This window comes from Arachis duranensis, chromosome 5, assembly GCF_000817695.3.
Source record: "Arachis duranensis cultivar V14167 chromosome 5, aradu.V14167.gnm2.J7QH, whole genome shotgun sequence".
In the NCBI taxonomy this organism is placed as follows: Eukaryota; Viridiplantae; Streptophyta; class Magnoliopsida; order Fabales; family Fabaceae; genus Arachis; species Arachis duranensis.
The window spans coordinates 68656114-68668632 of NC_029776.3; the positions used below are offsets into that span (position 1 = coordinate 68656114).

General features: G+C 38.8%; 1 protein-coding gene across 1 annotated transcript in view; it reads left to right on the top strand.

Annotated features, from left to right (window-relative positions):
* The first annotated feature begins 4289 nt into the window (after nt 1-4289).
* LOC107489144 (uncharacterized) overlaps nt 4290-12519 on the top strand; it is a 13460-nt gene continuing 5230 nt past the window's right edge. Inside the window, exons 1-2 of the mRNA XM_016109913.1 lie at nt 4290-5185; nt 5388-5676. Of these exons, the coding sequence (XP_015965399.1) occupies nt 4290-5185; nt 5388-5676 (1185 nt within the window). The remainder of the gene's footprint in view (nt 5186-5387; nt 5677-12519) is intronic.

A 12519-nucleotide genomic window follows, 5' to 3' on the forward strand; every position in this document is an offset into this window, starting at 1 on the left:
TTTAATGGAGATTGAGACAAAAATTCCTCAATTCTTCACACCCAAGACTCAAACAAGAAAAGTAAAAAATGCTCAAGCAAGATCAAGGAAGAAGAGAGATCAATTCTCCTCCCCAATTCTCTAAAATCTCAGTTCCTAGCTCTCAATGAAGTCTCCAAATTTAAAAATCAAAAGAAAGTTCACAAGTCAAAGTAAAAGAAAAGGTCCTATTTACATCAAACTATCTCCTATTTATACACTTTCTATTCTTGGATTTTTTAATTTGGATGGGCTTTTGATTTGGTGAAGAAATGAATTAAGTTGGATTTTTAATCCAATTTTTAGCCCATGAGAAAGTGGCTTCCAGGAGGCTGCCCTGCCCTTGTGGAAGGCAGAGCAGGGAATGGTGCGTGCGGCTCATTGCGTGCGTGCTTGGTGTGTGTGATGCATCAGGATGCTGCCCTGCCCTTGTGGAGGCCAGGGCAGAGTTGCCATGGTGCGCCAGATGCTGCCTGTGCGCGCTGCTGCTGGCCGAGAATCCCTTGGTGCGTGCCAATATTGTGCTTGAGCGCTACTCCTTTCCTCTTTGTCCTTGGGTTCGAAACCCATAGGAAGCATTATTAAGAAATTTCTTTTGAATTGTTCTTGGGTGAAGCCCGATATTGCTCTTGAGGAAGGCAGGGCAGAGTTTTTGCTCCCTTTGGTCCTTGGCATCAAATTGTGCTTTGCCCTTGTTGTGGGCAGGGCAGTGTTGCTTTTCAAAGTTTGGCTCATTATGTTGCTCTCCTGGAGGGCAGTGTAGCTTCCTCCCTTCCATGCGCCACACTTCTTATCTCTTGGCCACACTTCTTAAGCCACGTTTTTCTTCTTTTCTTCCCTTCTTCGCCTACAAGAAACCAAAACAACCACTCAAAGTATCTCTAAATTCATAAGGTTTATAATTCATTAAAAATCAATTAATTCTTGCTCAAACCTCATGATTTAGCATCAATTTAATGGTAGATGCTTGATTTAAAGAAGTTATGCATTTTCATTCCAAATCACTTACTTAGGATGCAAGAAAGTGCATAAAGACTAATAAAACAAGTGAAATTAGCTTGAAAAAATGGGTATATGATGACCTGTCATCACATGAACCTTGATCACTTATGTATTTTCAACGGTGAAGTTTCTACACACCATAGATTAAGGGTGTGGAGCTCTGTGCTACCTCAAGTTTTAATGCAATTACTACTATTTTCTATCCAATTCAATTTATTCCTGTTCTAAGATACCATTTGTACTTCAACCAGATGGATGTGATGATCCATGACACTCATCATAACCCATCCTTATGAACGCGTGCCTGACAACCACCTCCGTTCTACAAGCGAGAGCTAGAGTGTGTATCTCTTGGATTCCTGATACACAACACATGGTTGCCCTCACCTGACAACCATGCCTTCAATTCCGTGAGATCAGAGTCTTCGTGGTATAAGATAGAATTGATGGCGGCATTTATGAGAATTCGGAAAGTCTAAACCTTGTCTGTGGTATTCCGAGTAGGATTATGGGATTGAATGACTGTGATGAGCTTCAAACTTGCAATTGTTGGGCGTGATGACAAACGCAAAAGAATCAATGGATTCTATTCTGACATGATCGAGAACCGACAGATGATTAGCCGTGCCGTGACAGAGCATTTGGACCTTTTTCACTGAGAGGATGGGATGTAGCCATTGACAACAGTGATGCCCTACATACAGCTTGCCATGGAAAGGAATAAGAAGGATTGAAAGAAAGCACTAGGAAAGCAGAGATTCAACAGGAACAAGCATCTCTATGCACTTATCTGAAATTCTCACCAATGATCTACATAAGTTTTTCTATCTTTATTTTCTGTTTATTTATTATTATTATTATTCGAAAACACTATCACCATTTATTATCCGCCTGACTGAGATTTACAAGATGACCATAGCTTGCTTCATACCAACAATCTCTATGGGATCGACCCTTACTCACGTAAGGTTTATTACTTGGACGACCCAGTACACTTGCTGGTTAGTGATGCGAAGTTGTGAAGAAAGTGCTGAGTTATAAATGCGCTGCCATGTTGAGTGCCATTGTTAGAGATCACAATTTTGTGCACCATCTATCCATTGTGGTTATTTTGAGTTCATTGTTTGGATATTATTGGATTTCAATTTTATTGATGCATTGAGGTATTTTTCATGTTCATTGTTGTTATTTGTTTTGTTATTATTGATTATTGTTTGTGGGTAACATTGGATTAGACTATTTCTTCACTTTTACCATGTCTTTTGTTCTTGCTCACCAAGTGTTTGAGGAAATGTCACTTGTAACTATGGAGTAGGATTCCATCCTTGGCTTTGGGGTTAAGTAATTGGAGCCTCTTAAATTGTTACACTTGGGTGTTGATGGGTAATTGAGGATTGCTAGTTAACTTGAACCTCACTAACTTTTGTCTTTCTCTATGAATTGACTAGGAATTGTGGGCTAAAGTTAATTGTGCTCACTTGACTTTCCATCAATTGTTAGAGGATAACTAAGTGAGAGCAATAAGCCTTTACTATCACACTTGCGGAAGACAATGAGGATAGAATTTCCAATTCTCACCCCTAGCCAAGATCTTTTGTATTGATTGAGTGTCAATTTCCTTGTTGACCATTGATTCTTAGTTCTCTTAGTCTAATTTCATGTGCTTAGCCATAGTTTTGATTATTTCCATCCCTATTTCACATGTTTGTTAGTTGATGGATTATTAGGTTGTTAGTTTAATTGCTTCAATTTAATTGCTAGTTGTCAATTGCCCTAATTTCTGGTCATTTACTTTTCTTGCACTCAACTCAAAAACCCCAAGGATTCCTAACCAATGATGTGCATCTCATGGAAACTTCTAGGGAAAACGACCCTGGATTCCATCCCGGTTATTGATTTTATTGTTGTGACACACTTTCTAACTTTGACTAGAGGATATCTCATTGGATGGGACTATACTTCGCGACATTGAATTGGAAAACCTCTTTGGTAATTCCTAACCAACACTTATCCTCGTGTCAAGTTTTTGCGCCATTACCGGGGAGTTGCATATGTGTGCCATTTTATTGGTTGGTGTAAATATGTTCATATGTGAATATTTGCACTTCCCTTGATTGTTTGCTAGTTTGGTTATTACTTAGTATTCATCTTTAATAGCATTTAGTAGTTACTTTGCTTAGTGTATTTTGTTGTCATGAGCTCTATGTTTCTATCATTGAATGACGCGTTCATTTCTGAATCCGAGCTTAGCTTCATTTGATCCCGAAATTGAATGGACTTTATCTCACATTAGGCAAGCTCCACATCAGTTAGCCTTTGGAGGTGGTGAAGGGGTTTCTGCCACTTCACCAAACATACTCAAGGTTGAATCCAAAGCGTTATTTGAGGAAGGAACTATCTACTCTTCCATTGATACTGTTGATAACTCTTCCATTGATTTAAGTACAGATACTATGGCTGCTCCTAGAAGAATTACTCTCAAGGAAGCGAGAGCTTCGGATTTCACTCTCCGACCATTTCAAGTGCGTCATCTAGATTTGAATGCTGATTTTGAGCTAAAGACTAGGTTGATTTATCTACTTCCTAAGTTCCATGGTCTATCCGCTCAAGATCCCATCAAGCACCTTAGATACTTTCAAACGGCTTGTTCAACTACTAGGCAGTATAGTACGGATGAGGTTGCCATTTGGTTATATACCTTCCCATTCTTTCTTGAGGGAAGAGCTAAAGAATGGTTCTATACTCAATCCGAGGAGGTTGTCACAAATTGGGATTTGCTTAGAAGGGAATTTTTGGATAAGTTTTTTCCACCGGAGGTGATAGATAGGTTGAGAAAAGTGATCTCATGTATCATTCAAAGTGACTCAAAAACTCTCTATGAGTATTGGGAGCATTTTAGGAAGCTCCTTGATTCATGCCTCATCACATGATTGACGATTTGGTATTGATTAGTTACTTTTGCCTAGACATGAAGTCTCAAGATAAGATCCTTTTGGATGCTTCGAGTAATGGTTCTCTAATGAAGCGCAAAGTGGCAGAGGAAGATTGGCAACTTATTGCCGATCTAGCCGAATATACCCAACATTCAAGGCAAAGAAACAATCATCCAAGGGCCATCAATGAAGTTTCCTCTAATGAGTCCGCCCTCACCAAGACCTTAGGGGAGATGACTACCATTCTCAAGCAAATCCACCTCAACCAACAACAACCTCCACCTCCTCCACAATAAAAATGCCAATAGATAGTCCCTCAAAGAATATGTGAAATTTATGCTTGTTACTGTCACTATACCGATTGAATGTCCACAACTCCAAGAGGACAACACCTTGGCGGCCACCAATGCTTACTTTAACCGTTCGAATCAAGGGGGTAACTACCAACAAAGGGTTAACTACAACCAAAGTTGGCAAGACAATCACAATCAAGGATGGAGAGAGAACTACAATCAAGGAGGGAGAGACAATGGTGCAAACCAAAAGTGGAACAATAATTACGAACAAAACCGATATCAACAAAACCCTCCATACCAACAACAAAACCATGGTAAAAGATACCAACCACCACACCTAAGACAAGCTCAAACACCTCAAATCACCCAACTTCAAGTCCCCCAAATCACCTACCCCTCTTCTTCCTCCAATCAAGCTCCAACAGATGAAACCCTCCGCATTCTCCTTCAAGAGCAAAGGAAGTTCCAAAAGAGACAAGAATCTTATATGGCCACTTTGACCGAAGCCATATCCCGAATGGCTCCACCTCCCACTTCAAACACTCAACCTTCAAGCTCTAATGCACTTCCCTCTCAACCCTTATTTAACCCCAAGGGTGGCTTCAATGCCATCACCTTCAGGTCTGGCACTATAGTACAAGAAAGAAGTCCCAAGGAGCCAAGTTCAAGAAAGGGTACTCAAGATGAAGATGTTGTTGAGGTTGAAGATGTGGAAGATGAAGATGAGGTGCAAAGGGTAGGTGAAGAAGAAGTTGCTCAAGCAAGGGATGGAGTCTCCAAGGAAGAAAATATTTTGAAGGATGCTATTTCGATTCCTTTTCCCAACTTAGCAAGGAGGACCAAGAAGCAATTAGTGCTAGATCCAAAGATGGTGGATATCTTCAAAAAAGTTGAGGTAACAATTCCCCTTTTTGTTGCAATTCGCCACGTTCCCAAGTATGCTAAGTTTCTAAAAGATTTGTGCATCAACAAAAAGAAGATTCATGATTTAGAAACTATTCCTTTGGATAGCTCAATTTCTACTTTGTCGGGTGCTATACCAGAGAAATTTGGTGATCCCGGTCCTTATCTAGTCACTTGCACTATAAATGGTATATAATTTGTTGATTGCATATGATATAGGTGCTTGTGTTAGCAGTATGCCTTTGTCTATTTATGATACATTGAAGCTTCCACCGTTGAAACGGTCGGCGGCCCATTTTGTTTTGGCGGATAAAAGTATAATCTCTGTGGTTGGCGTTGCGAAAGATGTCTTAGTGAGCATCAAGGGGTTGATTTTTCCAATTGATATTTACATTCTTGAGATGCCCCCTAATGATTCCAAAAGACAATCATCTATCTTGCTAGGGAGGCAGTTTTTGAAGACCTTCCAGTTTGAATTGGATGCTTTCTCTAGTACCTACTCCTTTCAAACTGATGGAAGAGCTGTGAGTTTTAATCTTGATGAGGCTATGAAACATCCTCTGGAAGACCATTCTATCTTTTGATGTGACAGGATTGATGATATTGTGGCTAAAGTCCACCATGATAGCCTTGATGCACTTCCACCCCTCCTTAAGTATGCCTTTCTTGAATAAAATCAAAAGCTCCTGGTGATTATTGTAAAAGAGCTTACCTCTCAACAAGAGGAGAGGTTGCTTGATGTGTTGCAAAGAAACAAGAAGACTATTGGGTGGATTTTGGTGGATATAGTTGGTATAAGCCCTCAAGTTTGTGAAGATTGCAATTTTCTAGAGGAGGAAGCCAAGCCTATCCGTCAACCTCAAAGGCACTTAAACCCCACAATCCTAGAAGTTTTGAAGAAAGAGGTGACGTGATTGCTAGAGGCCGACATTATCTACCCGATTTCGGATAATGAGTGGGTGAGTCCCGTACAAGTAGTTCCAAAAAAGTCCGGTGTCACCATAGTCAAGAACGAGAGTGGGGAACCTATGGCCATAATGAGCAGATATTTTATACGCTTTTTGGCATCATTTTCATATAGTTTTTAGCATGTTTTATTTAGTTTTTATTAAATTCTTATAGGTTTTAGTGTTCAATTGACATTCTTGGATTCTATAATGAGTTTTTGTGATTTTGTACAATTTAGGTATTTTCTGGCTGAAATTGAGGAGTTGAAGTAGAAGTCTAATTCCGAGATAGAGAAGGCACTGCAAATGCTGTCTGGATCTAACATCCTTGCACTCGAAATAGCTTTTCTGAAGCTACAGAAGTCCGAATAGAGCGCTCTCAACGGCTATGGAAAGCTGACTTCCAGAGCATTCCAGCAATGTTTAGTAGTCTATACTTAGCTTCGGACTAGAAGACCTAACACTGGCGTCCAACGCCAGCTTCCTGCCCAATTCCATGCGTCCAACAGCCCAAAGTGCAGAGACCGACGTCCAAACGTCCAAAGGGGACCACCTAGCTGGCGTTCCATGCCCAAGAGACCTCATAGCACGTGAATCTCATCAAAGCTATGCCCAAACACTAACCAAGTGGGCCCTAGAAGTGGATTTTAGAACTAAATAGACTATTTTACCCTTACTAGTCATCTGTTTAGTATTTAAGTGATTAAATTTATGTTATTCAGACCTTTAATCATCATCTTCGCATAGCATACACTTTTCTATTTTGTATTTTGCTTCAGCATGAGTTTCTAAACCTCCTAGGTTAAGGGGAGGAGCCTAGACGAGTCCTATGAATTAATAAAAGTATTACTGTTTCTTCTTCGATCCGTGTTTGATCTATTTCTAAGATGTATATTTGATCTTCAACGTGGTGAATAGGATGATCAAACAATCAGCTCTATTCATCACACTAAGACAAACGTGCCTGACAAACACCTGCGTCTACTTGGTTTCCTGTGAATACGTGACTGGAAAGCACGAGCCAACGGCTATGTTTATACATCTCTCAGACGGTTAATCCATAACTTCGTTGGGGACTTCTCGAGACACCAGTTCAGCCAATTTTTAGGGAGATTATGGTCTCCGTGGTATAAGCTAGAATCCAAAGAAGCAGCGTTCTCTGATCTGGAAGATTTGACCTTGTCTATGGTGCTTTGAGTAGGATCGCTAGGAGAATGACTTGCTAGCATTTCACCCTTTGTCAGATTGGATGACCACGGCCAATGCCGTTCAATCTATAGCAAAGGAGATCAATGACCATAGCACATGGTGTTGATGACATACAGCCTGCCATAGAAAAAGATCACTCAAAAGCAAGAAAGATAGTAACACCAGAGTTAATTCAGAAAGATAAAGCAACTCCACTATTTCAAGATATCCCTATTGCTGATTCCAAAAGTCCTAATACAATTCCATATCCAACAACCTTCTGATCAACCTGACTAAAACCTACAAGATAACCATAGCTTGCTTCAAACCACAATCTTCGTGGGATCGACCCTAACTCGCTCAGGTATTACTTGGACGACCCAGTGCACTTGCTGGTACAATAGTACGAAAGTATGGGGATTCGTGCTACCATGTTTTTGGCGTCGTTGCCGGAGACTGTTGAGTTTTGACAAACTGATTGATTGTCTTGCTCCCTAGATCAGGTAATTTTCTAAGTTTTTGAGTTCTTTTTTTTTTAAAAAAAACCTTTCAAAATTACTGTCTTTTTGTTTGAAGATTGTTTCAATTTTTAAGTTTGGTGTTTGAGTCTTTTATTTTTTCTTGGTTAAATTTTTGTGTCCTTTAAGTCTCTGTATTTATTAATTACAACAATTTTTGATTTTCTGGTATCTTCCTATCAAAAAGTTTTCAAAAATAATTTTTCTTTGGATAAATCTTGTGTCAAATCTTAAAGTTTGGTGTCATTTTATGTTTTTATTTATATTTTTTCAAAAATTTATGTTTGGTTTTTCAAAAATTTTTAAGTTTGGTGTTCTTTGTATCTTCTTGTGTTCTTTGAGTCTTTGAGTCTTGTTCTTTGTGTTCTTGTCAGTCTTCAAAGTGTTCTTGTGTCTTCTTTATGTTTTGATCCTAAAATTTTTATGTTTGGTGTTCCTTTGTGTTTTCCTTCAAAATTTTTGAAAATAAGGAGCATTAGATCTAAAAATTTTATGTCTTGTGTCTTTTACTAGTTTTTCTTTCTCCTTATTAATTCAAAAAATCAAAAAAATAAAATATCTTTTCTTATTTTTAATTATTTTTTCGAAAATTTTACACAAAAATTAAGATTTTAATTTTAAAATTTTTTTATCTTATCTTATCTTAATTTTAAAATTCAAAAATCAAATCTTTTCAAAATCAAAAATCATATCAGTTTCAAAATCTTATATTATCTTATTTCAAATTAAAATTTTCAACTTTCAAAATTTCAAACTTCAAAATTTAACCTTTTCAAAAATCACAGCTTTTTTTTTTCAAATCTCTATCTTATCTTGTTGACTTTTTCAAAATTTCAAAATTTAAGAGTTTAAAATTTCAAATTTTAAAATTCAAATTTCAAAATTTAAAATTCAAAATTTAATTTTCAAATTTAAAATTCAAAATTCAAATCTTTTTAATTTTAAAACATATCTTTTCTTAACTTTCTTATCTTATCTTATCTTACCTAACTTATCTTAACTTTTCTATCTTGTCTTTTCTTTTTAAATTTTAAAATCAAATCTTTTTAATTTCTCATATTATCTTTTCTTATCCTCTATCTTATTTTAAATTCAAATCTTTCTTAATTAATTGTTTATCTTCTCTCTCTTCTTTTTCAAAAATTCCTAACTACTTCTTCTTTCTTCTAATTTTTGAAAATTCTCTTCTTCTCTCTCTTATATTTATGATATTTAACAATTAAATTTTCAATTTTTTTTAATTAATTAATTTTAATTTTGGATTTAATAAATAAATAAAATAAAAAGAAAAATATTTTAATTCTGATTTATCGCTTCTTCTTCTACATCCTCTATCTTCATTCTTTTCTCTCCTCTTCTACCTTTATCTCACAATGAACCCAAATGGAAAAGAAGAGTTTACAAGAACTCTGGAGTCTTATACAAACTCCACTGCTGACTTCTATGAAAAAAGTATTAGGATACCTCACATCAGAGTAAATAGCTTTGAGCTAAACCCTCAACTTATTACTCTAGTGCAGCAAAACTACCAGTATTTTGGGCATCCTCAGGAAGAACCTACAGAGTTCCTAGAAGATTTCTTAAAGATTGCTGACACAGTACACAGTGACGGAGTAGACCAAGATGTCTACAGATTATTGCTCTTTCCTTTTGCTGTAAAGGATCAAGCAAAGAGGTGGCTAGATAACCAACGTAAGGCTAGTTTAAAAACTTGGAAATAGTTTGTAGACAAGTTTTTAAACTAATACTTTCCCCCAAGAAAGATGACCCAGCTAAGGCTTGACATCCAAGCTTTAAACAAGGAGATAGTGAATCTCTTTATAATGCTTGGCGGAGGTATATATAGAAGGATGCTAAGAAAATGTCCCACTGAAATATTTTCAGAATGGGTACAATTAGACATCTTCTATTTTGAACTTTCAAACATGCCTAAAATGTCTTTGGACCACTCTGCTAGTGATTCCATACATGTGAGAAAGACCATTGGAGAGGCTCAAGAGCTTATTGAGATAGTTGCCACTAATCAACATCTGTACTCAGCCATTGAGACCTCTATAAAAAGAGAGGTTAAGGCAGTATCTACTGAACCTAATCCTCCAGAGCAAGATAGCCCATTGACTCAACAACTACACGCCCTTACCTAGCAAATACTGGAATTACAAGAGGCTTTGCGAGAAACTCATGCCTCTAACAGAAATGTAGAAGCCTAGTTGAGACAAACAAGGCAATAATTATCTAAGCAGATAACAGATGAATGCCAGGCTATTCAACTGAGGAGTGGGAAAACCTTAAGCACACAACCTTAGCCCAATAAGAACGAAAAGCCCATAGAGGATAACCATGTCTCTGCACAAGATGATTCTGGGTGTTCAAACGCCCAGAGGGGTATCACTCTTGGCGTTGAACACCAAGAAAGGGCAGAGACTGGGCATTCAAATGCCCAAGAAGGTATCCCTCTTGGCGTTGAACGCCAGGAAAGGGCAGAGATTGGGCGTTCAAATGCCCAAGCAAAGGGGGTCAGCCAATCACTGATAACAACCCTCCTAAGAAAGCTAGTAACCCCCACTCCAGTACACATGGCATTCGGCCTCCATCAACCAAGGTTGATGATTATAAGGCTAAGATGTCATTTCCTCATAAACTTTGTCAAGGGGAAAGGGATAAATAGTTTGTCCGCTTTGCGGAGTATCTCAGAACACTAGAGATCAAGATCCCTTTTGCAGAAGCTCTTGAACATATAGCTTTTTATGCTAAGTTCATGAAGGACATATTGAGTCATAAGAAGGTTGGAGGGAAGTAGAGACAGTAGCTCTTACTAAGGAGTGCAATGCAGTCATTCAGAGGAACCTTCTTTAGAAACTGTAGAGATACCCTAACACTCTTCTTAGAGCCACAGAAGTGAATCCAAGAGAAGAGTGTTTGGCCCTCATTAGTACCGAGGAGGCCCAACCTCAGGAGCATGCTACTGAGGGACTTAAGGCAATCACAGACCAGAAGAATTCTGAAAATGCCATTCAGCACGCTCCTACAGAGGAGAAGGAACCTCAAGTTGAATCTTCTATGGGTGTGCAAGAGGATCCTGTGATTACCACAGAGCATCCCCTTGTAGAGGTAAAAGAGCCTCAAAAGCTGTCCTTCCTAGGTGTGCAGAAAGAACTGGCAAATGAGCAGCTGGCTTATTTCCCAGCAGCACTTAAGGAGATGCAAGTCAATATCTCTTCTACAGAGATATTGGAAAAAAAGACTCCCTGCACGGCCTATCTAAAAGGTATTCTTTTTGAAAAGAAGGACCTAAGGGGAGATGAAATAGAGGTACTTACTGAAAAGTACAGTATCCTAATTTAGAATGAGCTGCCTAAGAAGATGCCAGATCCAAGGAGCTTTCAGATCCTATGGACTTCTGAAAAGATCAATTTTGACAAAGCCCCGTATGATCTTGGCTTATGTTTAAATCTGAAACCTTCCATTGAGGTAGAGGCCGAGTCTGGAGAGATTGGAAAGGCATTGAATGTTAGTAAGGAAGCCCTCACTGGGTGTTCAACACCCATAATGGTAGCAAGCCTGGCGCTGAACACCAGTGAGAAACCCCTCACTGGGCATTCAACGCCAATCCTGGCAGCAGAGCTGGCATTGAACGCCAGCCAAGGAGCACTGGCTGGGTGTTTAACGCCCAAACAGTCAGGCATTCTGGCGCTGAACGCCAGTGAGAAACCCCTCACTGGGCATTCAACGCCCACATAAACCAGGGAAGCTAGCGTTGAACGCCAGCAAGGATACCCGTGCTGGGAATTCGACGCCCAAAATGATAGAGGGACTGGCGTTTAACGCCAGTAAAGGTGCACAGCAAAGGCGTTTGACGCCCAATAAGCTAACAGAGCTGGCGTTAAATGCCAGTCAAAGTAAACCCTTTGAGTGCTTAAGTCCCACTCAAGAAACCTCTATCCAAAAACTAAAGGAAGCCAAGGCTCATATAGAGACCATAGAAGTTCCTTTGCATAAGGACTGGATGGTATTCAAGGTTCTTGACCATCCATTACCCCCTGACAAGGGAGGCACTTGCATAAAGGATTCAGCATCCAAGCCTCCTCCCTTGGATGAAACCAATTCAATCCCTCCTAAGACCAAACGTAAGTTTGGTGTGTGGTGGATGAAATTGTGATTCCTTTGTTATTGTATTTTGTAAAATTCATTGCTTTTTCAACTATGTGTGGACACAACTCCGTTCAACTTAACCAGCAAGTGTACTGGGTCATCCAAGTAATACCTTACGTGCGTAAGGGTCGATCCCACAGAGATTGTTGGTATGAAGCAAGCTATGGTCACCTTGTAAATCTCAGTTAAGTGGATTCATAGGGTCAAATGTAATTGGATTAGATAATTAAAAGATAAATAAAATAAAAAAAGGATAGAAATACTTATGTAAATCAATAGTGGAAATTTCAGATAGGCGTGTGGAGATGCTAGAATCCTTTAAAATCTTTACTTTCTTATTGCTTTCATTCAATTCTTCTTACTCCTTTCCATGGCAAGCTGTATGTAGGGCATCACCATCATCAATGGCTACTTTTAATCCTCTCGGGAAAATGGTCCTATGCGCTGTCACTGCATGGCTAATCGTTTGGAGGCATCACCTTTGTTGATGGCTACATCCCATCCTCTCAGTGAAAATGGTCCAAATGCTCTGTCACAGCACGGCTAATCAGCTGTTGGTTCT